At 39.5% G+C, this 27026-nt stretch overlaps 1 protein-coding gene across 1 annotated transcript in view; it reads right to left on the minus strand.

The window, feature by feature from the left end:
• Positions 1 to 27026, minus strand: part of LOC114139662 (receptor-type tyrosine-protein phosphatase F-like) — a 153580-nt gene that overhangs the window by 45935 nt on the left and 80619 nt on the right. The window contains exons 7-13 of the mRNA XM_028009702.1: positions 21407 to 21988; positions 19691 to 19788; positions 17694 to 17947; positions 16239 to 16320; positions 9918 to 10121; positions 9550 to 9710; positions 1960 to 2069 (exon numbers count right to left, since the gene is read on the minus strand). Coding sequence (XP_027865503.1) covers positions 1960 to 2069; positions 9550 to 9710; positions 9918 to 10121; positions 16239 to 16320; positions 17694 to 17947; positions 19691 to 19788; positions 21407 to 21988 — 1491 coding nt within the window. The remainder of the gene's footprint in view (positions 1 to 1959; positions 2070 to 9549; positions 9711 to 9917; positions 10122 to 16238; positions 16321 to 17693; positions 17948 to 19690; positions 19789 to 21406; positions 21989 to 27026) is intronic.

A 27026-nucleotide genomic window follows, 5' to 3' on the forward strand; every position in this document is an offset into this window, starting at 1 on the left:
TTGGGGAACTATTCAACTCAAGCTGCTGATTTTTTTAACATTCCATGGAATGAAGCAGGGTGAGACATTCAGACGTAGGCTGTTAGAATCCAGGCGAATCTTCTCCAATAATCCAGCTATGAATTCTGCAATGGGTTATACCCTGCAGACTAGCGCCAGGGGGGTATACAGCTGGTTCAGGTATTAATTCTCTCCAAAGAGAAGGTGGTTAAGAGCAGGGGTGGGAATGCCTGTACAACAACAGAAGGCTACGTTCAAAAAGAGGATAGCTCTGGAAACAGACACAGCTATGTAAAATCTGGCAACTTTTTCACACAAAGAAGCTTGCATTTAATAACGTCAAACAACGACAATGAAATGGTAAGGTAAGATGTACTTTGCTTGTAAAACCATTGTTCAATCAAGTCAATAAATTATGTGGCAGTGTGGAATATAATTATGCCACAATTATTAAATATGACACGATACATATACATATGACATGACTGTGTGTGACTGGAAGATGGACCAAAGTGCAAGCCAGAGTCTGGATGAATATGATGAAAATTGTTTTAATAAAGTGTCCCAAAAATAAAACAAACTTGCAAAAGCAATGGAAAACACAGGGATAAAGAGGATAACGAAAACACAGGAACCAGGTGCCAAAAGATGGCAGGGTAAAATGGAACGATACAGCAAAGAGAGACTGAGGCTTGGTTTGCATTACTGTATTTGTTACAGATTGTTATGTGTTTACCTCTAAATCTTCAGTTTCCAATGTTCACATGCAAACCCAGAAAGGATCATTTGGGGATTGTAAAGCCTGTGCAATGCTCAATGCTGAGAATCTAAGTTTAAGCTACTAAGTTCTATGAATGAATTTGTAAATATGAGAATTTACAAATTCTCATATTTCCAAGTGCATACTTGTGTTTATTTGACGTATTTTATATTTTGAGTATAAATTACTTACTATGAATTACTTTTCACACAATGAATGTAACACAATATTAAAAAACATACATAGTGTATGTTTATTTTCTATAAATGTTATATTACTTTTGATATTTGTATTTGCTAACATTCAACACTTTATATGGAGTACCTTCAACAAATAAGCAATTTCCTCTTGGGGATTATGAAAGTACTTTTGATACTGATTTGTGCATTTTATACTTTCATATAATTATTTGAACCAACAAATGTGGCACTTAAACTTATCTAGAGATTGTTCTGAAGAATGAACACAACTGTGGAGGTCCACATTTCTCTTCAAGATATCGGGCCCCATTTAATCCATCCATCCATCCATCCATTTTCTTACACCCTTGTCTGTAGTGGGGTCGGGAGGTGCTGGTGCCTATCTCCAGCTAACGTTCCAGGCGAGAGGCAGGGCACATCCTGGACAGGTCGCCAGTCTGTCGCAGGCCCCATTTAATTTATTTTATAATTATGTCACACAATGAATTGTTTGAGGAGTTGCCAATATGTCAGTAGGTATTTGTGTTTTGAATTAAACTATTAGAAACTTACAATGTCATGCCATGACATGGGCTTTCCCAAGTTGTTTAAAGGCAGAATGATTTTAGGATTAATGTACCACTGTATCATCTGTGATCATTTTTGCATTGGGCAAATAGAAATAATTCTAATCCTAACCAAATAAAGCCAGAAATGTTTAATCTGATTTAATAAAAGACAGCACTAAATGAGGTCATGTGTCTTTTTAGACAACGTATATTACTATTCAGTTTCATTTGCAAAATTTCTAAATGTTAGAAAGCTTTAACATTGAGATGTTAAATGTCAGTCTCTTGAGGAAAAACTGCAGCATTTAATCTATAAAAACAGTGTAAATAAAATGTTTTTCTTTTTCTGGGATATTTCCACTTTTATGTATTTTTATTTTGTGTCACAAACTTTGCACAAAATTATAAGATTCAAGATAATTTGAGAAAATGTATGTGTATATGTCCATACCTAATGTCTGGCATTTTAGTCTTCTCATCTCCACAGGCTCAGTGATGCAGGTCATGAGGGAATCTTTTCTCTCTAATATGTGTTCATCCTTGGCTGAAGATGTGTGTTTCCTGGAGAACAGATATACATGACTTGTATGAAAATGAGAACCCACTCCAGAGCCTGTTAATGTTCCAGCAATATTGTACCATGGTGACAAGTAATAAGTCAATCCTAATACTGAAAATTTCAAACAGAACCTACAAAGTTATGTTGAACTAGTTGTGCTTCCTACAGCAGATAGCAGTTGCGCTCCCTGAAGCCCTTTAGAGAGGTGGGTGTTATTAGGATTTCCAGCAAGGGGACGGCCAAAGCAAGGCATGGATCTCTGAGTTTGTTTTATGTCCCTTTGGAATGAATAAATTCATTTTGATTTTGATTTCACTGCTGGCATGAGTAAGTAAATAGAAGTAGCTTACGTAGTATTACAATGTGTCAGATTTCAGTCAAAATGTTCTCAATTTCTCCTGAAAGTATGTTTTAACAAATTCCAATAAACTTTTTATTATTATTATTTTTATTAATTTTAGATCAGTTACAATACAGAGAAACAAAGAGAAACCCATGCTGCCACACACATACACACAGAAAAGAAACAAAAAACAAAACCACTATAACAAAATACCCCACATGATTAAGAAATGAGGCGTTAGTTTCTTCCTCCAGACCAAGTCACTTCACAACCATTAGGAGAAAAGAAAAAATAAATAAATAAATAAAAACAAGCAGAATAAATAGAGCAGTAAAATAAATAAGTAGAAAAGACCCAAGAGGACCCCAAAGTTTCAAAAATGTGTCTGATTTGTGGTTAAGTTCATGAGTCAGTTTTTCCAAAGGTATGATGACAGATATCTGTGTAATCCACATATTTACTGTAGGGACATATGGCGAAATCCATCGTAGCAAAATACACTTCTTAGCAAGAAATCAAAGAATTGTAAACAAAGATTTAGAATGCACATCCAAATGGTTAGGGGTAACATTTAGAAGATAAAACATAGGGGATGAATGGAAAAAAGTACCTCTATGCCTCAAACATTTACAGCAAAGATTGGAATGCTTGGGGAACATTCTCTGGAGATGCACAGGGGTATTGTAAGATCTATAGAAAAGTTTGAAATTTTGTTCATATAAATTAAGTGAATTGAGGAAAGGTTCCATTGAAAATCTTGAGCCAATCTAAAGGACTAAATTTCACCTCCAGATCACGCTCCCACAACCGCTTGACAGAGTCAAAGCTTGATGGTTCAGAACCGAGTAAATATGCATAAAACTTGGAGATCAAACCTTTGGGAGATTTGGTTGAAACCAGGGTATTTTCTAAATCCGTCAGTTCCCTACGGAATACATTGGACCTGAACAATGACTCCATAAAATGCTGAATTTGAAGGTATTTATAACAATCTTCTTGAGGAATTTTGCTATTGTCCCTGATTTGATTAAATGTTTTAATGGAACCAGAAATTAACAGCCCAGAGAAATCAGTCAGACCAGAACAGGACCACTTCAATATGTCAATACATCTAATAGAAGTTGGTAAATCCGGGTTTAAAGTCAGAAGAGATCAAATTGAGATAAAGGGAGGGATATTTAAGTATTTCCTTATGTCTTCCCACTTAAGAAAGTACTATAAACTACCATGTTTTCCTTCAACAAATCCAACTAATCTAAGTTATTGATAAAAGGGAGAGACTTTAATTTTCTAGGACAACATGATAAAGATTCAAGGCCAAGCCATAAACAGTTGTTTCTACTAGAAAACCAGTCTGACATAATTTTAAGCTGGGCAGACCAGTAATAGAGTTGCATGTTGGATAGAAGACAAACCTCCCAACTACTTGGGTTTAGTAAGGGTGGATAACCTAATTCGTTGATGCTTATTGTTCCAAATAAAATGGGAAATATGAGAGTTAAAAGATTTAAAGAATGTAAAGGACAAGTAGCAAGGAAGGTTTTGAAACAAGTAATTTAAGGGAGGGAGTATATTCATTTTTATTGTATTAACCCTACCGAGAAGTGATATAGGTAAAGTGGACCATTTCAAGAGATCGTTCTTAATGTTCTGAACTAGGGGGGAGCAGTTTGATGAGAATAGTTCTTTCAAATCAGGGGAAATAAAGATGCCCAAGTACTTGAAACCTTTTTTAGATGTGTCAAAAATAGGCTGTAGCACCATATCTTGAGGGATATTGAAAGGAGAAGCAACAGACTTGCCTAAATTAATCTTATAACCTGAAAGAGCACCAAATTTATCTATGGAACTAAGTACAACCGAGACTGTACTGGTTTTTTCAAGTATAAAAGAACATCATCCACAAAAAGAGAGATCACATGATGATCTTCACCTATCCTAATTCCAGATATGTCTAATAGTCTCAGCTAAAGGTTCAATGAACAACGTGACCAGCAAAGGTGACAAGGGGCATCCCTGTCTATTACCCCCCTGAACAGAAAAACCATCTGACAGCAAACCATTAGTATTTACCATGGCTACTGGATTGGAATAGAAGGCTTTAATCATGTTAATAAAATTAGGGCCCATCCCAAATTTATGTAGAACTAAGAATAAAAAGGTCCATTCTACCCGATAGAAGGCCTTTTCTGCATCGAGAGAAATTATCAGAGCAGGGTCTTTATGATGATTAAGATAATGAATGACGTTTAGTGCATGACGCACTTTGTCTGTTCCATATCTAGATTTCACAAAACCTGTCTGGTAGGGGTTTATTATGTTCGGAAGAAATTTTTCTAGTCTCCGCGCCAGCACCTTCGCAACAATTTTGTAGTCAACAATGAGGAGACTGATAGGTCCATAGCAGGGGTCTCAAACTCCAGTCCTCAAGGGCCGCAGTCCTGCAACTTTTAGATGTGCCTTTGCTGCACCACACCTGAACAGAATAATTAGGTCATTAAGGCTCTGGAAAACTGATCTACACAGGGAGGAGGTCATTAAGTCATTTCATTCCAGTGTTTTGTACCTGTGGCACATCTAAAAACTGCAGGACTGCAGCCTGGAGTTTGAGACCCCTGGTCTATAGGATGTGCAATCTAAGCAACTAATGCCTTGAAATTCCTTGAAGTAGGAAACTGTTTATGCATATGCTCCAACCTAGACACCTCATTCTCTAGTTTTTTTTCTGTTTTCCTCCAAAACTCTTTTCTGAAAAGAGCTATAGAAAATGAGCTGCCCTCGTAAAGTGGCCTTGGCTGCATCCCAAATCATGGCAGAAGAAACTGGAGAAGATTCATTATCAGACCAGTATTGTAAAAGATTATACCTAACAAAGGTACAAAAAGGGTTGCTATTCAAGAACGAGGTATTAAGTCTCCAAACGGGAGTCCTAACAGTATTAAACGTAGATTCAAATTGTAAATAAATAGGGGCATGATCTGAAAGGGTGACTGAACCCATGGAGCAAGACAGAACAGTATGTCGATAGGTTTTTGGGATAAAATAATAATCAAGTCTAGAATATGAGTTATGAGGATGTGAATAAAAAGAGTAGTCTTTTACTTTGGGGTTTAGCTGACACCACACATCGACCAACCGAATATCTGAACATAATTCTTTAAGAGCAGAGGAGGCTCTGGGGTTGGACACATGTGCCAAGAAGGATTTGTCCAAACCAGCATCCATTATGCGATTGAAATCGCCAGCCAGGAAGCCAAGACCATCACAATACTGATTAAACAATAAAATTACTTGCGAAATTAAGTTAGGTGAATCATTATTAGGGGCATAGACATTGAGTATGGTTATAGATCAGGGGTGTCAAACTCCAGTCCTCAAGGGCCGCTGTCCTGCAACATTTAGATGTGCCTCGGCTGCACCACACCTGAATAGAATAATTAGGTCATTAAGACTCTGGAGAACTGATCTACACAGGGAGGAGGTAATTAAACCATTTAATTCCAGTGTTTTGTACCTGTGGCACATCTAAAAACTGCAGGACAGCGGCCCTTGAGGACTGGAGTTTGACACCTGTGTTATAGATTGAACCTTTAAACAGAATGAATCTACCTTCCGAATCTCTTTCCTCACATACGAGGGTAAAAGGGAGTTTCTTATTAATAAGGATGGCTGAACCTTTTTTATTCAGCGAGTGAGAAGAAAAATAAACATTGCCCACCCAGTCTCTTTTTAGTTTCAGATGATCCACAACCTAGTCTCCTGGAGAAGTACAATATCAGCTTCTTGCTTATTCAAAAAAGTCAAAATTTTCTTCCTCTTAATTACATGGCCTAATTCCTGGACATTCCAGGAAATTAGATTAAGTGGCCATGACATACTGGCTTACAGTGTTGTATAAAGTACTGAAATCGCAGAGTCAATTAAAAGTATAGGTACCTCTCCAAAATACGACTTTGGTAAAAGTCCAAGTCACTGACTGAAATGTTAGTTGAGCTAAAGTCTTAAAGTATCTGAAACTTCTTGTACTTAAGTATGGAAATTACTGTAAAAATGGATGTACTCAAGTAATGTAATGAAAAGTACAAGTAAAAAGTAAAACAAAGCAAATGCAATTTGAATGACATTTTTTATATTTTGGTAAACTTGTCAAATACACTTAAAATACTGTACACAACCAAGTGCAGGCAAAATTAAACCTGCTAATAGATATACCTGCAGGCATCATTTAGTTAAGAAAATTAGGTGCTTTACCTATAGCACAAGGTTAACTTAACCTGCTTTACAACTGAACCAGCTTCTTAGTAAACCCTCCCGGACAGAAAATACAAAGTTTTTGTAAGCCTTAAGTTTTCCCTTCAAGTAAGGTCAGTGCTGAAAATGAGAAAAATAAATAGTACAGAAAATGCAGCCAACATGAAGAAAAAGAGCAGTTACGATTACTCTACTTCACAAATCAGTGAATCAGTCAATGCTACAGTCAGTAGGTGGTGCACACAACTGGTCATTATGCAAAAGAAAAAAAGAATTGAGAGGGAAATGCAGCTTATTGGCATCTGAAGAGGGAGACCTTTTTTGTAAACCTGGTTTTGAACTTGCATGCCTTTCCTATATTCGTTAAATTTAGTCTAAATTGCTATCACTATGGCTTCTGTCCCCCCTTGAACAGAGGAGTCTTGGTAGCCTACAGTCAACATTAGGCCTAAGCTAAATACACCACGTGTGGAACTGAAACAATGCCAAACAAAGTTCATTTATGGTCAACGTTTCACAATACAGTAGTGTCTAGTGACCAAGCTATAGTTACTGAAACAGGAGGATTATAACCATTTCATAAGACGTTACCTCGATGTGTTTCTTCAAGTTGGACGGGGAGTTTTTGTAAGATAGAATTTCCACATCTTCGGGCAGGAATAACATACACTGCATGCGGTACGACGAATTTTTAACACCCACGAAAGAGTATATTGTGTTTAAATAAGGCCATGGGCTCTCATCACCAGCTGGTGGTTCCCCTGGAGCCGTGTCCGACGTAGTTGCAGTCGTTGCGTCTCCTCCTCCATGTGGCTGCTGCTGATTGCGAGACTTGCTTTGTGTTTAATGGGAGAAGCGAAACAGGTGTATCCTATTGGTGGTGATGAACAAGCCCAGGCAAGTAGGCTACGGACTTTGTTCGGTAGCCTACTTGCTACTTGCTAATCAGTAGGTGGGGTCAAAACACTTTGTTTCTCTCTCTCGCTTTTTTGTAACGAGTAACTAAACCACACATTGAAAATGTATCGGAGTAAAAGTACGCAATTAAGTTCGGAAATATAGTGAAGTAAAAGTGAAAGTCATCAAAAATTTTCATACTCGAGGAAAGTATGAAGTACTCCAAAATATACTTAAGTAAAGTAGTGAAGTATTTTTACTTCGTTACTATACAACACTGCTGGCTTAAGGTACTATAAATGATGTTACAAGGAGATTAATGAAATACTGAGACCAAAAAGAGACACGAGGAAGTATGACACTGAGATTTTTTAAAAAAGACACTAACCTTTCCTGTTTACTGCATCCACAGACAACAGACATTGAAACAGAAAAGAAAAATATTGTTAATAGACAATATTAAAAAGTAACCAGAAACTGTTAACCATAGTTTCCAACAGCCAAGTTCTGTCAATTTTTTAAAACGTTGTGTGGAAAGGAAAATAGATTTCAGAAAAGCATCAGTTTGTGCAAACCACAAGAGGCAACAGCATTAAGGATTAAATGTCTTTGTCCCAGCTCAAAACATCTCTACATTTTTGTGATAACTGTAACAAAGAACAGTGTTAGGAACCAAATGCGCGTCATGTTAGTGTAGTTTAACACAAAAGTATTTCAATGTGTGAATTTAACCTAATTAGAATACCTAATTTCGGACTGAATGAAAGACTAAAATCAAGGAGATATTTGGTTATTCTTGAATTGAGTCCCCCAGTAGGGTTACTATTGTTGGGAACCAGAGTTTTTGGCTCTTGTTTGGGGGTTTTCTGTTGCCTGCTGCTTCCCTGTTCATTCACTAGATGGTGCCTGGAGACTGCACCACCTTGGAGGGTGTGCCAGCTGACTGGTGTCTTCCTCACCTGTGATCTATCACCGAATCATCCAGGAGTATATGAGGAGCAGGCTGTCAGCACTTTGATGCCTGAGTGTTTGGCAGTTATGGTACTCTGCGCCCCTCTGAGCTTGCGCTCTGTATTTTTCTGAGATTACATCTAGTAATATATTCCTGTTGCCTGTTCCTCAGGTGTTTCCTTGTGATGCCTTGGACTTAACCCCTGTGAAGCCTGAGTTCCTGGCTTTCTGGATTTTCCCCCTCGTGATGCCCATCTTTTCAAGTAAGATCAATCCATTCTTTCTCTGAAGCTCCACTTTCCAACAAACATTAAAGTCACCATCTCTCTCACACTGTTCTCCAGACTACAGATGACCCCGGCTTCCTTCCATAGGACAAGAACCACACAATCTCACTTTTCATTATTTAAAAAACTATCTGATTATCTGTTCTCCTGATTGTGTTCTGTATGTGGGTAAAATGACTAGAACCCAACATGACAACTATACCTTTACCAGTAGGGCAAGGCATAGGTTATTTAGGAGAAGGGGCAAGCATGAGGACCAGAATTAGGGAAGGTGATGAATTAAACAGTTGTGGGTTATTCTAATAAATTCATACATCATTGCTCATATAAAAACATAGTGTACCTGAGAATACAAAGCTGCTTGGAAAATAAGTAAGTGATAGCTGGAATTTCTCTCTGTTTTATTTGGTGTCAATTTTTAAAATTGTTCTGCAGAAGGTTCTTTTGCACTTAGTTCCATATTCTGCATGAAGTTAGATGTATGTTGCGTATTTACAGACTAAAAATCGGGGGCACAACCAACAATAGATCATGCGGTTATTCGTCATATAAACCAAATAAGACATGGTCCAAACAACTTTTCATTGCAGGAAAAATTCTAATATTGCCTCAAGAAGTTTGGCGACTGAAACAATTCACCATCAAATGTGGTTATAAAGTGTCTGTAGGAGTAGATGCAATAGGAGAAAACTGATATCTTGGCTCAGTGATTTATTTACAAGTGATTTGTTAAAATCTTGAAAGTACACTCACCTTTTAAAGAGTAAAATAGCAATCACTGTGATAATAATGATAATGACAGCCAGCACTGGACCAACCACCCACAACATCTCTGGGTCCTCCTGAGCTTGGCTTGTGACTTCACTGACATTCACCATGAATGTGTCAGAAAATGGACTGGCAACAAACGTCCTCTAATTCAGAGAATCATAAAGCATAAAAGCTATGTTTACACCTACTTTTGTAAACAAAGTCCATACAGGAAGAACACAATACAGTAGTGAAAGCAATTGCATCATGTTGAGTTTTGTATTGATACAATATTACGAACTTTATTATGTTTTGAAAAGAGGCATGTTTTAAAAGTCTCATGTCTTTTAAAACACACAAGGGATACTTACAGATTCTAGATCTTTTAGATCTGCCAGAACAAAGCAACGGAACTGTTGAAGGATAGGAAGAGGCCTGTTATAATAGCCATTGTATTTCTTTTCATCGGCAAGCATGAAGATATCTGGCAGAACAGCCATCTTGGCAACAATGAAGGGCTGTAGAAAATCTTGACTGTGTGTCTGCCCTGAGTTGTCAGCATCAGCCTCCAGGATCTGCAGTGGGACAAAACATTCTGAATTTGTGAAGACATGATTACCAAATATAATTAGCCAAAACAATACTTGTGACAAGCTTAGATTTCTCAATACAAACTCACAGCTAGTAAAGCTGGTTAATGCATAGTCAATATTAGCTTAACCATTTATTTTTTCTTTGCTCATGAAGCCTTGAAATCACAGGTTCTATCTCAAATGTAAACCAATAAAAGATCACAGCTTGGCTTTGAAATCAGATGGTTGGAACAAGTTGCAATAGAAATACTATGAATGTTATAAGGTAACATTATTATTGCTCTTGGTTATAAAAAAACGGTGGAAAAGGGGCACATGTTAATGTGCCCGTTTTTGTTCGAGGTTGGCCCTGCTTTTTAGGTTCCTGCTTCGGAGTAGGGCCAGCTGGGCCGGTGTTGTGTAAGATCATCATACGCTGTCAGATCGTCATATGCTTAGCATGAAGTGACAGCTATATTTATCAGACAAGTATACACTGTCATTATCATATATTATTTAATCAGGAACATAGAATCATAATGTAGATCGTCATACACTTTGCTATTAACAGCTGTATGACATCCTGACTTAGCGGTTAAGTAGGTTAATGAGTTTTACATGGTTGTGTGTTGTAGTTGACTGCAGCTAGACCCTGCTTTAAGTATATTTGTAATGTGTTTATAGATATATATACTGCATATATATATAGCTCCTCAGTGGCAGTGCCCCAGGGGTGGGATGAGATTAGCCCGGAGTCCCTTACGGCTCTGGATGTTGTAGGGTTGTGTTGGCTGACCCGACTTTGCAATATTGCATGGACATCGGGGGCAGTTTCCCTGGATTGGCAGACTGGGGTGGTGGTACCCCTGTTGAAAAAGGGGGACCGGAGGGTGCTCTCCAATTATAGGGGGGTCACACTCTTAAGCCTTAACTCCATTGGATAGTCGAACCTCAGATTCAGGAAGAGTAGTGTGGTTTTTGTCCTGGTAGTGGACAAAAACTAGAACCAGTCAGAATAGAAGGAATACAGCTTTATTTGTTCTCAATATAACTTGATCAGATGAATCATAATTAAACGTATTGAAAAGTTAAAAACACTCCGAAATAGAGCCGAGCCGGGTTGCTGAAGTAGAGCCAGTGGAAAAGGGGCAATGTACAAAATTATTAGTATCCTATAGAATTTTTTTTTTAACATAATTGATCAGTGTAGTCAGTATTTTCTAAATGGACTGGATATTTTGATTGTGTCAGTTCGTATTGATAAAGAGCTAACAGATCAGAGCTATTCACTATGGGAGTTGGTATTGTTGGAATAGTAAAAAAAATTGCCTTCTAGATTGTACAGTTGAGATTGTAACTGAATGAGCAAAAGGTTACCACTTCACAAGAGGCAGCTGTGATGGCAGAAGAATTTGCTTTTACTCACAAAAATGTTTATATGAGTAAATCTAAACCATTCTCTTATGACAAGAGAGGGAAAGATATTAAGCCACAATCTCAGGTCAAGAGCACTCCAACTTTTAAATCAGAGACAATGGTTTTATTGGGGCATATACAGTAGTTTCTAACTGCTTAGCACTAATATTTATACAGGCACCCCAACCACCAAAACCAGCTAAAGAGGTTGGCCCAGTAAAGACTCTGAGATCCTCCCCACATCTATCAAACTTGACTAAACCTCATTAGATCTTAGCCCTTCATTTTTGATGAAGGACTAAGATACTGCCCTCAGTATCTTCTCTAGTGGACACTGGTGGTTCTCTCAGTGTCCACTAGTGAAAGGATGGATGACTGGTTCCCAGTACGTTCATCCTTACACTTAGACTTATTGTCATTGCCAAGTGAAATTGGCAATGAAATGTCATCACTTGGCCACCGGAGCACACACAAAAACACAAATGTGTCAGGACTTCCAGGAGCGTATCCAAGATGGCGGGTTAAATCCTTAATCTTAATAATGATCAGTGACAAGGAAAACTGCACTAAACGTGATAAATAGATTCAGTTCTTCTTCAAAATTATATATTATGCGTCATTGCCAGGCAAGGACTGAACAAAGCTAGCATGATGCAGGCCACGGACCCTAGTGAGGAGAGCAAGCTAACGACTGCTAAGGTTATCCAGAATCTATGCAGCAATATTAAAAAATGCACAACAACTTCATTGCAATGAAAAATGACATCAAGCAGGACCTGACTAGATTTAGGTTTGATATGAACAAGAAACCGGAGGTCAGCTCGGACATTCTAAATCAAGGTGCTAGGCTAACAGAAGCAGAACAACGGCTGTACGAGCTGGCCTTCAGGCTTTTGAAAACTGTCATGTGGCTCGTCATATATTATGAACTCTGCAGCAACAGATAGTTAGTTACGTGGATCACCTCCACACTGGGGAAATCCTCAAGATTATATAACAAGTCTTTTTTTCCTGAGACAATACTGATCATATCCTAAATATCAGAGTATTTTTTTGAGATACCTCGTCATTTCCAGCCTATTTAGGGCGTTTGCCTACTGCTGTGATCCATTTTGCTTTGATTTGATCCAGAGAAATCCACTTGCGGACCTCCATCTGAATTTTGCACGTCATCCGGGTCACATGTCTGAAACCTAGCAATAGTAGTTCAGGGAGAAGTTGGAGGAGATAGATTTTTTTCACAGATTATCTGTCGGAGAAAGACTTCCGCACGGCTTCGAGGCGATTCTGGTCCACCATCCGGCGTCTCAGGGGGGGGAAGCGGTGCAGCACCAACACTGTTTATAGTGGGGATGGTGTGCTGCTGACCTCTACTCGGGACGTTGTGGGCCGGTGGGCAGAGTACTTCGAAGACCTCCTCAATCCCACCAACATGCCTTCCACTGAGGAAGCGGAGCCTGGGGACTCTGGGTTGGGCTCTCCAATCTCTGGGGGCGAGGTCGCCGAGGTGGTTAAAAAGCTCCTCGGTGGCAAGGCCCCGGGGGTGGATGAGATCCGCCCGGAGTTCCTTAAGGCTCTGGATGTTGTAGGGTTGTGTTGGTTGACGCGACTCTGCAATATCGCATGGACATCGGGGGCAGTTCCCCTGGATTGGCAGACTGGGGTGGTGGTCCCCCTGTTCAAAAAGGGGGACCGGAGGGTGTGCTCCAATTATAGAGGGGTCACACTCTTAAGCCTCCCTGGCAAGGTCTATTCAGGGGTCCTGGAGAGGAGGGTCCGTCGGATAGTCGAACCTCGGATTCAGGAAGAGCAGTGTGGTTTTCGTCCTGGTCGTGGAACACTGGACCAGCTCTACACCCTCAGCAGGGTCCTGGAGGGTGCATGGGAGTTCGCCCAACCAGTCTACATGTGTTTTGTGGACTTGGAGAAGGCGTTCGACCGTGTCCCTCGGGGAGCCCTGTGGGGGGTTCTCCGGGAGTATGGGGTACCGGGCCCTTTGATACGGGCTGTCAGGTCCCTGTATGACCGGTGTCAGAGTCTGGTCCGCATTGCCGGCAGTAAGTCGGGCTCGTTTCCGGTGAGAGTTGGACTCCGCCAGGGCTGCCCTTTGTCACCGATTCTGTTCATCACTTTCATGGACAGAATTTCTAGGCGCAGCCAAGGTGTTGAGGGGATCCGATTTGGTGGCCTCAGGATCTCATCTCTGCTTTTCGCAGACGATGTGGTCCTTTTGGCTTCATCAGATCGTGATCTGCAGCTCTCGCTGGATCGGTTCGCAGCCGAGTGTGAAGCGGCCGGGATGGGGATCAGTGCCTCCAAATCCGAGGCCATGGTCTTGAGCCGGAAAAGGGTAGAGTGCCTTCTCCGGGTCAGGGGGGGTGTCCTGCCCCAAGTGGAGGAGTTTAAGTATCTCGGGATCTTGTTCACGAATGGGGGAAGAAGGGAGCGGGAGATCGACAGGCGGATTGGCGCAGCGTCTGCTGTCAAGCGGGCGCTGTACCGGTCCGTCGTGGTGAAGAGAGAGCTGAGCCAAAAAGCGAAGCTCTCGATTTACCGGTCGATCTACGTTCCCACCCTCATCTATGGTCATGAGCTTTGGGTCATGACCGAAAGAACGAGATCGCGGATACAAGCGGCCGAAATGGGTTTTCTCCGTAGGGTGGCTGGGCTCTCCCTTAGAGATAGGGTGAGAAGCTCAGTCATCCGGGAGGGACTCAGAGTAGAGCCGCTGCTCCTTCACATCGAGAGGAGCCAGTTGAGGTGGCTTGGGCATCTGGTCAGGATGCCTCCTGGACGCCTCCCTGGTGAGGTGTTCCGGGCACGTCCCACTGGGAGGAGGCCCCGGGGAAGACCCAGGACACGCTGGAGGGACTATGTCTCTCGGCTGGCCTGGGAACGCCTCGGGATTCCCCCGGAGGAGCTGGAAGAAGTGGCTGGGGAGAGGGAAGTCTGGGCCTCCCTTCTGAAGCTGCTACCCCCGCGACCCGACCTCGGATAAGCGGAAGAAGATGGATGGATGGATGGATGGATGGATATCTGTCTAATAAACTGTCATGACATGGTGACAGCTTTAACAAATATAGAGAAAACATATTTTTTATTAAAGTTATATACTGTAGCTTGAATGAAATACGACTATATAGCATTTTTTGAGAAGTGTGGATTCCTTCATTTATATTTTGCACGTTGCCTATGACTGTTGCTATTGGGGAGAGACCTTTCAGTAAGCTAAAACTAATTTAAAAAAATTTAAGCAACTTACTTGGATGCGGACTGTTTCATGTAAAATTCACTAGCAGTAAATTTTGTTCTAGTATCAGTCTTGGACCATAGAAAGCAAGGCAGCTGTTTTCTTTGGTCCAAATTTAATGCCTTTTATGGGTCAAATAGACTCAAGAAAGTCTACAGCAGAATCTGTGCAGGGTACATGAAATTTCAAGACAAACAAGGAATTCTGGAGAGAAATGTGCTGCCTGGTGTCAGAAAGCTTGGTCTTATTCAAATTCAAATTCTAAAATACTTTACTGATCCCAAAGGAAAATTAAATGTTGTAACTCTGTAATTAATTTCAGATTCTTCAAATAGTTATTGTAAATGGTGGTGGCTGTGGACATATGTTAAAGGAAGGATATCCTTTAACATATAGTATGTCTATGTCTTCAGGGAACCTGAAGAAACGTCTGACTTTGACTAATTTTCTTGATTTCTTTATCAGGTTGTTGAACCTTTTAAGTTGCTGGTTATGTTCCTGCTGCTCCAAGATGATGGCAGAAGAGATGACGCTCTCAACAACAAACTTATAGAAGATGTGCAGTATCTTGCTACACACCCTAAAGAATCCTAGCTTTCTCAAGAAGTACATCCTGCTCTGTCCCTTCTTATAGATTGCTTCACCATTGTTTCTCCAATCCAGAACACAAAGGTATTTTTATTCCTCAAACACCTCTACTACTTCTTCCATGATGGAAATAGGGTTTGATCTAACCCTACTAATACGGACGGAAACTTACTGACAAGAGTTCAATGTCTGGACAGCAGAGAAGACACTTCACAGTCACTGGATGACACCATCTGTGGTTCACAAGGACTGTTATTCCACTGCCTGTTCTTTTCATCTTTGTCTGCTCGTATGTTTAAGAAGCCTTGCAGAGAGATGTTGGAGTCAGGGATATGATCCTGCATATCTTATACTCTTGCTGAGCCCTTGTCAGGACTTGAAGTTCATTCAACTTGTTCACTTGCGATCTCACACTGCTCATTAGGATTGAGGTTAGAGTCGGGAAGAGATGGTTGGAACTTCCTCTTTCTCTCTCTTCTCTTTGCTTCTGCATGCATCAACAATGCCTTGTTTTCAACTCCCCTGGGATTTTTGGCTTCAGTTATGGCATAATTTTAGCTTTGGCAATGTTAAACAGCTGCTCCCTGTTGTAAACCATCTTCTTGCTAAGGTGACACATCATAACAAATGTACAAAATATCAAAATTATTAGTGAAAATCACTCCAGCATCCAAAATCTCTAAGATAAAAGTTATTGAATCTTTAGTGTACAAGTCTAAGTCCTGTATGACCTCTTTGTTTTAGTGACAGAGTCTGAGCCACAAACTTGAGTAAGTTTGTTTGGTAATATTCACATATAATTTTTGTTTTAATGTTTGAGCATTATTATTTTAGATTTAAAAAAACATAAGGACATATTCACTGACCTCATATATGTCTATATCTTCAGGGTTTTCCCATCTCTCCAAAGAAACAAGGGTCTCAGAGACTACAACTACGTAGAACCACCTGCAATAGACAAGGATATACATACAAATGCTGCAAAAAAAACAAACTGAGAATGTTTTTAAAACAAAAGTTACATCTTTCAATAATCTGTGAGCCAATTAAAAAGAAAAAAAAGAATTCAAAAGATATATTTTTGGGCAAATTTGTACACAAAATCTGTGAGGGGCTGACGATCTATCCAGGGTGTACCCCACTTTTTGTCCAATCACAGCTGGAGATAGGCAATAACTACCTCCAGCTGAAAACCAGCCTCTTGTCCTAAGCCATTTGCTTCATACAGAGGGCCTGGACTCCAGGTTTTTAAACGATTACTTTCCTGAGGTTTCCTATGTAGTTCCTATAGTGGAGTCTAAATGAAAACATTTTCATTGTGCTTCAAAAAGGGATTTGAAGCACATTTATTTCATTGATTAGCCATATCTACATCATATAATCCCTTTGAGTGTCATTTCATGCAGAAATTGAATTTCATTAGGCAAGAAATGAGCCTTGATGACTTTATGGCAGAAAAAAAATCCTGTTTTTGACATTTCATGGGACAGTTTTTCAGTGTGACAATGAATGATTTCAACCATATCTGTAAGATATAATCCCTTTGAGTGAAAAAGTAATTTATGCAGAAATTCCATTTCATTGGACAGAAAAGGGTAAATGAGAAACTTTTAACTTGAGCATAAAGCATGCTATTGGTGTTAACATAATTTTTCTAAAAGAACTCAACGACCAAGAAAGTCATTCACACCACTGGTGTCAGTGCTGTGTCACACCATTTAATCAGGTGTGACAAACTTAATGACACACCTGGTAAGGTCAAAACACTTAATCAGGCAGCATACTCTCCCATGGCCTATTCCTTCGCGGATACCCGATCACGTTTTGGCACACCACCTGGTTTGTTCCTGCATGGGTGGCAGTATGTCTCCTTGGGTTAACAGTATTTATTGCAAATAGTGAACACTATCACTATTTGTCATTATTTGGATGCTACACTGCTACACTGAGCCTGCTGGGCTTTTTCCCCATCCCATAATCCCTACTTAGTAATTTCACAACAGTGACATATAGTCCATGATATATTTCTAGTCAACACCACATTTTCTTTTCTCATCAAATACCAATTCTATTCCATCGTTATCAAAAAAGTTGTAGTTACTTTAGTACTGCCGGCATTATATCTCAAAAAGCTATCCAATAGTGACTTTACAGCAGAAAATAATCATGCATCTTGGTATGAAGCCAAAGAAACAGTACAACTAAAGAAAAAATATCAAAAGGAAAGTACTGCATAATTTTTATTTTCACTTATGTTCCATGTATTTTTAAAACTGAATAAGACTATTTTTCAGCATGTTTTCCACAAAAAAAGTACAGACCTTACATGGGCTTCAGCTGGGACCTCAGGCATAACAATAGTCACCCTGTCTTCATCCACAGTTGGCCGATATCGAGTTGGTTTCACTGACAGCAGGTCTGGAGCGGTTCGAACAGAAACCTGCTGTTGAAGGTCACCAGCTCCATTCCCATAGCTCTTCAGTACAAAAGAATAATATGTATCTGGTTGTAGCTGTGTGATCAGCTTTTTCTTCAGGTCACCTTGAATTTCTACCTTTTGGTTGTTGTACAGAATCTGAAAGAAGGATTATTACTATTATAATTTTAAGCGTTTCCAGCTCAGAAATGCAAAAAACTTGTAATTTTAAGACATGTTAACTTCAGTTCTCATTAAAATTATATATCAAATAGACTTAAAAGAAATTTTATTTCCTAATGTAATACCTTGAAATTAGATGGATCTCTGTCTATTTAAAAACTCCTGCTCTTTCTGAAACTCCATCATCAGGCAGTCATCACACTACTCCTATTTTAACCCTTTAACAATGTTTTTTTTTTACCAGTGTTACACTGAGAACTAGCTCTTATGAGTTCAGCAGATATGCAGTTCTACCAGTTGTTTTCTAATTACTGCTGACTAGTCTGAAGGAGCTGAGAGGGGAAGCCCTGAGGAGGGCTTCTCTATGAGGTAGGAGCTCGAAAGCATGGAAAATACAGCTCTGAGAAGGAGCTCCGGATCTGGGTGAACCTGGAAAGTGAAATAAATGCTCCATTTAAAGCTTTTGGTTATCTATCTCAACACCCGAATGATGAAGTTAAATCCAGTCCAATTATGACTCACACTAGAAATGTTCGGCAGCATCTACATAGAAAAGTAAATATATGTCCCTTTACACAGGGAACAGTATCAGTGTGGAACAATCCAGAACTAAAAATCGACGGCAAAATGATCTTTGCGGAGGAGCTGGCATACAAAAGAGATTGATAATATGAATTGCTTCTTCCAAAATAATACCCTACTGTCTCTTCAACTATTTCAAGAATTATATGACCCAAATAAAGATTTATGGAAGTTCTTACTTCTCAGAAAACTGAGACTGCCTCACAAAATTAGAGATCCGAGGTAATCATACGCACTGAGTCACCAATATTATACTTGAGTTGAAAAATTCAAAAAAAGTACAATTATTAAAAATTGTCCTCGTCACGGCAAGGTGAGTTGTAGTAAAGACATTGGAAGGGACAAGAGCTTTACAGAATGGCTGTGGCACTTTGAGAGACCGTCTCTTATGAATGGCTCATCCACAAGATAAACACTCAGATAGAGGAGTGAGAACCTTTCCTAAAATTAAGAGAGGAAAAGCTCAAAAATTGCTGGTCCATAATAAAAAAATGCAGTGTTTTTTTAAACTCAAGTCCTTCTGAGAGACCATTTCGTTTATCATCTTTTGTGTGTTTGCTTGTTTTATGTTTGCCATGATCATATAATGCACAACTGCCTGTCATGCATTATATGATTATACCCATTAATCACATTGTCATATACTGCAGTGTGCGGTGGTGAGGCAGAACGCTGTAGACCCAGATGAGATGAATGATGGTGGTTTAATAATGAGAAATATGGCACAAAAACATCAAAAGTCCAAAACCCAGGCAGCACAGCTGAGCGGAAGACAAGAGCTCAACACTGGTAGCTCTGGTGAACGAATGGAGCGCTCAGACAGACTGATGCACACATACAGCAAGGACCCAACAGAGACGCAGAGGCACAGGTGACATTAAATACACAGGAGGTAATCAGGGAACAAGACACACCTGGGAACAATCAAGCGGAAGACAGGACAACACAGACACTCAAAATAAACACACAGAAAAACATAGATCAAAACACACGTATTGCAAATATAAACATACTCAATATTTTAAGGAAGAACTGACTATATCTTGGGATCTGCAGGTTTACCAATAGAAACTAATCCCATTTACTGGTAAATGATTATGATGTATTTTTGTATCAAATTAAAGTTATTAATCTTACCTTGAGTTGAATTTGATATTTGTATGTTTCTAGTACTTCCCAGGACAAAAGGACAGAGGTTTTCATCACAGCCTTCACATCAAAGTTTTTGACAAACACTGAGGAAAGATGAGGGTCATTTTCAAACATGTTGCACCACAATGATGACAATGTCATCAAATTACAAGTGTGTGTGATAGATAGATAGGGTAGATAGGATAGACTGCATCTTAACTCGAGTCGAGCAAATCTCAATCTCGTTGTAATCTGTTGATGACAATGACAAATAAATCTTATCTATCTTATCTTAGTTTACACACAATTTTCATTAACCCCAATTTCTGTACTAAATTTTTCTATTGACCTGATGTAGTATAATCTTAAATGTCATGTTTTAATCACCTGTAGGCAGAAAATAAAAGAAACAGAGCCTTGAAAACATCAGTCTTTGTGTAATTTATACATTACTTTTCACTTAAATCGGTGTTGTGCAAACTTTTTGTCATGAGAGCCAAACTTGTGAAGCTGAAAGCCTTTTGGCCAATGAAATCAATTTTATTATTTTCCAAATTTTGTTTTATCTCTTCTAATTTAACCAAAAGTATTAGTTATCCAAAAATGCATAATTGTGGTGAGACTGAAAAATAAAGTTACAAATCAATAGCCAGTAGTCAACATTTCCTGTAATTATACAAATGAAACTGACTATGGTGGTTGAACAAGGTGTTTGTTTTCCCCTCAATTTTTAAATCTAATTTAATCTAATAATCAAATTTTTAATAATAAAAAAATCTTTTTAAAAATGCTTTAAGAGTTTAACTTAATACCAAAAGTGCTTATCACATAAAACAATACAAGAAAGTTGTGTACACTTCCATAAGGAAATGAACCTTTGTTCATTTGCTTTTTTCTGTCTGTCACAGGAAGCTCCATTGAAGTAAAGACCATCAATGTTTTGGTGTTACTTTCATATTCCTGCAACTGTGGCTGCACTCCCATTGGCAGCTGGGGAGTGCAGCCGTCAAGGGGCAAGGGTAGGGGGCTAGTGCCAAACAGCACTGGCCCCTATACAGGCCTGTTTGAATTGCTTTGCCAAATGTGACCAGAGTTCGTTTCGTGTGTCTTTTTTTTTTTCCTTACAGGAATATCAGATTCCGGACACTGAGCAATAAGCACCTTCAACTTTCACTTCTACTGATTATTTAAATGTTTGAGTTAGACATGTAGTGATTCTGACAGAAAATGAAAAATTGAAAACATGCAGCTTCCAGTTTGAATACAAGCTTTTTGAAGTCAAACTTGTGCAACAAATGACATTCTACAAAATTTGCCTTGTTAATTCCTCTACTTTAAGTACGGTAGTACTTGTAACAAAAACACAGACCAAAACTCACCATTGCCAAATGATGTTTTTACCTTTTTGCATCAAAACTAATGAGGCCAACAGTCTTTTTTTTCTACCCCTCCAGGGGTCTTTTGTGGGCTCTAGTGTCCCTTATACGAAAGTAGGCTGACAGAAAGGGAGAAGGTGAGAGGGGAAGACATGCGGCAAATGTCGGCGGGTTTGGGAATCGAACCTGCACCGGCCGCGTCGAGGACTCAAGGCCTCCAAATATGGGTCGCGCTATCCCCTACGCCACCATGGCACGCCCAACAGTCTTTTTTATCTGTTTTTTAAATTCAGACTCTCTCTTCAAGAGCTACACAGAAAGCGAAATGAAAGGTTCTGAAGCTCACCTGTCACAGATGTTGATGTGGTTCTGCTTTTAATGCTGGGGCTGAAAGGTCCTCCTCCCTTGTTGGTGAAAGCTTGGACTCTGATGTCATAAGTTGTGTCAGGCTGTAAGTCCAGGATAGTCATTTGTGTCTCTGTGGTACTATTGGTACTGTTGTGCTTGCTATTAATATCCCGATATACCACTACATACTTTATAATCTTTCCATTCCTCTCTGACAGAGGAGGTTGTTCCCAAACCAATACAGTTGAAGTGGAGGTGAGGCCCACCACTCTCAGATTCTGGGGGTAGCTACTGGGCATGTCTTCAGGGGTGCTTATCTCTTTTATATATTCTTCACCAGTGCCTGCTTGGTTTTTAGCAGATAGTTTGAAAATGTAAGTAGCCCCTTTAAGGAGGCGGGTAAATGTAAAATGATCATCTGTCTTCCTGAAATCTTTGACAGTAAATGTTTTCTCATCTGTTCTCTTGTACTGCAGTTGGTAGCCTAAATGCTCTCCCACCATTTCCTTAGGAGGTTGCCATTGGATCATAGCAGTATTCCCCATCATTGTACTGATCATCATACTGGGCTTTCCAGGCACTGCAAGAGAGATTTATATACACATATAAAGGAAGTTATTTATATCTTATAACATACTGTATATATTGAACACACTTCAATATATTTGGTTAAATATCTTTACATGCACTATACTGCCAAAAGTATTCACACACCTGCTTTGACTCACATATGAACTTAAGTGATGCATTTAAGCTTATGAAGCACATTTGTGAGGTCACATACTGATGTTGGATGAGAAGGCCTGGCTCTCAGTCTCCGCTCTAATTCATCTTAAAAGTGTTCTATTGGGTTGAGGTCAGGACTCTGTGCAGGCCAGTCAAGTTCATCCACACCAGACTTTATGGACCTTGCTTTGTGCTCTGGTGCATATGGAAGAGGAAGGGGCCAGCTCCAAAGTTGGGAGCATGAAATTGTCCAAAATGTCTTGGTATCCTGAAGCATTCCTTTCCTTTCACTGAACTAAGGGGCTAAGCCCAGCTCCTGAAAAACAACCCTACACCATAATCCTCCTTCCACCAAACTTTACACAATGCTGTCAGACAAGAAAGTGTTCTTCTGGCAACCGCCAAACCCAGACTCATCCATCAGATTGTCAGATGGAGAAGCGTGATTTGTCACTCCAGAGAACACGCCTTCACTGATCTAAAGTCCAGCGCGGCGTGCTTTGCACCACTGCGTCCAACGCTTTGCATTTCACTTGGTGATGTATGGTTTAGATGCAGTTGTTCCACCATGGAAACCCATTCCATGAAGTTCTCTGTACACAGATTCTGAGGTGATCTGAAGGCCACATGAAGTTTGGAGGTCTGTAGTGCTGACTTGCAGAAAGTTGGTAACCTCTTCGCACTATGCCGAACCCCCGCTCTGTTAGTTTATGTGGCCTACCACTTCATGGCTGAGTGACTGTCATTACCAAACGCTTCCATTTTCTTATAATACAGTTGACTGTGGAATACTTAGGAGAGAGGAAATTTCACAACTGGCTGTTTGCAGCCTCTACATTTGATTGATCGCCTCCTAGATATTTTGATTGATCGGTTTCAAAACTTGGTCAGTTTGCTCATAGTGTCCTGTTTGAGTCTATATTTCTAGCCCACATGCAGAACACGACACAGGAGAGCAAAATATAGTATAAGTGAATTTATTAGAACAGCAATGATAGAATGCAGTGGCGATAACGGGTCTATCCGGGGATGGGGGGGAGCTGACGGAGTGGTCGGCACACTATAAAGAACACAGCAAGGAGATGGTGAGTTCACAGGATATAGAAGACGGGAGTGATGACAGTAAATTGGAATAATCTTACTTGTTGAACAGGAGTTTGTAGATTTGGAGGGATAACCGCAGTGCTCGGGGTCCTTGTGGTCCAGGAGGAACAATGCTTAGCCACGGAGATCCAGAAGGCTGCGAGGGAGTGTGTCGCAGGGCGGACAGGTAGGTTCAGGCAGAACAGAGACAGAGGAGAGGCACAACTGCCAGTCGGAACATCCAGGAGGAACTTGCGATCAGACAGAGGAGGTGAGTCTGGAAACTCGGGCAACCAGTGGATATGTTCCACGGCGTCACGAGGGAGGTCTAGTATAGGAAGCCAGGGGGAATCGTCATGAGGAGAATCCAGGACGTCTCAGGGAAAACACCTGAAGGCAGGAGACAACAAGGAGAATCACTAAGTGATCAGACAACGAGGAGAAAACAGAGACTAGCTCTAGGGGGCTCAGCGGTACCGTTACTGGCTAACACTCAGGCATCAAAGTACTGGCAGTCAGCTCCTCTTGTACACCTCGCCTGACGAGCCGATTGATCTCAGGTGTGCAGGATGACGACACACTGCTCCGGAGAGAGGTGAGTCTGGCGCTATCTGGTGGCTAGATGGTGAGAAGCAGCAAGCAGATTCCCACAAGGAAAACAAAGATCCCCGGAACACAACACATAGGGCATGTGGGATTAAATATGGGATCGAAAGCATTTTCGAGCAAGCTGAAGAGGCATGGCCAGACATGAAAGTTTGACATGAAATAGAAAAATCTTTTATCTCCTACCTAATGAATATTTCCTCATTGCAATGTTTACATATAGAAATGGATGTGTCTATATTACAATATCCCTACATTGATTCCATTGCAATAGAGCAGTGGAAACAGAGTGGAGTGAATCTTTTTTTTCTGATCTACTGCAGGCTGCTGCACGACCTGCCTGCTGTCAGACTGGACGCTTGCAAGTGCTTCAGAGGTGGGAGGGGCTCAAGGAAGCTCTCACTACTCACAGTCAGTAGTTACAGTGAGTCAGTGCTAACCAAGTTTGAAACTGATCGGAGCATTCACGTTTGGTCACCAAAGTTGCCGATAAACCAAAGAAAGTTGCAAGATTTGTTACTGGTCGATTTTTTGAGAAAAGAAATGTTGCTGGAGGGCTCTGAAAAATCACTAAGACAACACTTCAAGTTGATACCATGTTCTGTTTCACTTTGCAGTTAGCGCATGTTAGCGCTAAGGCAAATGTTAGCGCATGTGTTGTTTCGAGACAGTCCGACTCTGTACCACCACATAAAGTTAGATACTAATTGTTATTACCATTTTTGTTTAGAATAAATATATCTCCAATTCCCGATTCAGTCAGCAACAAATTTCTGTTACATTTCCTCCATGGTCATGTTTTAATAATTATAAGAAACTCTACAGTTGTGGTTAGCCAGTCCTTGTCTTATTCCTATTGAATACTAGTTATCCAGCCATTCAGCAAAAGCATCTTCTTGATCCCAACTCATTTTCTGCTTCAATTCATTTCTACAATATTTGCCTGGGAAGCTCATCTGTCTTATGGGATCTAACCTCTTGTTTTCTGTGCTCATTTTACTGACCTCAATCTACCAGTTTGTTCACCCTATTCCACAGTACCAACTGAAGGCCAGCCAATACCAGGATAGTTTGAACTCATTATTCACTGCCACTTGCCTGTCCTATATCAAAATTAGCTATTCCAGTCATCAGAAATCATACAGTGCATTTAGCTAAGGAATAGCTGCTTCTATTTCTAAGTAGTAGCAGCTAGGTTAAACTACCCTTAACCTAGACAAGAAAATATGGAGCTAAAACAGTCTCATAATCCACAAATGCACAACGGTTTTGTGTCTTTTTTATGTTGGTAGTCTGAATAGTTTAAAGAGATGTTTTCATGTACAGTGCCATCTCAACCTTACACAGACATAAATTTGCAGCAAATAAATCGAGTTTCAATCAGTTTTTTGCACTCTGGATCTTGTGCATTTGTGAGTCTTGAGTTGATTTTTGCTGCGTGGTGTTTTGAAAGTGCAGTACAGAAAAACACGTGGTGTTTTGGTTTTAAATTAAGGGTTAAGTAAAATACTGGTACCAGATAGCGGGAAATTACTGATTGCTGTAAAATTTTGACATGTTTCTTTGTAAACGTGCACGATATTTAAAACAGGTTCCTGAAGACTAGAGTTAAAAATTAATTAAATTAAATCATGAAAAATGTTGAGAAAACATTGGCAAATTCCTGAAGCTTCAGTACAATTTAAAAATTAGACTGAAATTTGATAAAATAATGGGGACTGACTGAAACTTTGACTGACTACAAAACTGGCCAGATGTGTTGTGTTTGTGTTGTATGTCTTCGTTTGTGTTGTAATTCATGTTGGTGTGAAAGTGTGTGTCTGGAGATAGGATACCACTTGGTATTTTATGTCATATAAATACAACGGGACTGTAAACAGCACCTCTGTATGTGGATGCAATAAGCAAGAATTTCTCACTTGGATGCCAAGTAGAAGCAGAAATTACCCTGCAGAGTATTTTTCGTGCTGTCTCGTGGTGCTAAATTTCCGGTTTTTAGAACTCCCTATGTGTTAAATTGGACTAAATTATTAATATTGAGCAATGACATCTTGAGAAAATAAAACATCCGAACAAATTGGAAAATTATGGGTTCTAATACAGGATGAAATACATAAATAAAATAAAATTGTGATCACAGGGGATTGTGGAAATGATGTATTGGCAAATTAATAGATAAATACATAAATGATTAGGTGGAGCAATAAAATAAATTAAATAAAAATTTATATAGATTTGAGAACTAAAATAGTGGATAAAAATGTTAATTATTCCTTTTAAGGCTGTGACGGTAGTAGGAACATAGAATAAAATACAATGAGTTACGATAAGACCTTTTTAAATGAGTTGAGGATAAAGAAGAAACAGGAAAGATCTTTAGAGAAACAGGCTCTAACTGTAAGAGGAATTGATCAGATAACAACAAACTGTAGCATGCAGCTCATTCTAGATATTTTCACAATCATCTTTTAAAACTGACCAATACCTTTAAGATAGATGAATATTATTAAAATCTACAGGACTTATTGAGGATTTAGACAGACTAAATTAGAAGTAACTCTCTTGTTAAATAGAAATTGATTAAATATAGAAAAGTTTGCTAAAATTTACAAGATTTGTTGTTAAAGGATAACATTACGTTTGGAATAACTTATTGGTTAATGAAAAAAGATCATATGGAACTATTGTAGGGACTCAATATTAAACTGTAATAAAAGATGATTAAATAGTGCCTACAGAAAGACGAGAGGGCTGCAAATAAAATAAGAAATTTAAGAAACATACATTAATTGAACAAAACTGGAAAAAGCGATGAGTATGTTTATTTAGACATGAGAATAATGAAGCCCACGCAGGAGTTGCGACCCCATTCACAGAAGTTCAGCAAGGGAGAACAAGCAACAGCTGTGCTGTAACTTCTACCCCCACTAGATTCAACTAATTAACATGTGAAGCCTCTTTGCATACTACTAATTTTAAGTGCGAAGTAACCTCTGCTCACAGCAGCTCAGCAGACAAGAACAAGCAGCTGTACGGCAAATCATTTTCTCTCCCATCGTTTCAAGTACCTCCTGATGAAATGTCTGAATATAAGTTACAATTTTAGTAGTGGAACGACAAAAGGAAAGAAAAACAAAAAACGTTTTTAAGTTCAAATTTTAAAATTAGAAGAAACTAAAACATATCTGATGCTTTAAGTGCCA

Source organism: Xiphophorus couchianus, chromosome 23 (genome assembly GCF_001444195.1).
Source record: "Xiphophorus couchianus chromosome 23, X_couchianus-1.0, whole genome shotgun sequence".
Lineage (NCBI taxonomy): Eukaryota > Metazoa > Chordata > Actinopteri > Cyprinodontiformes > Poeciliidae > Xiphophorus > Xiphophorus couchianus.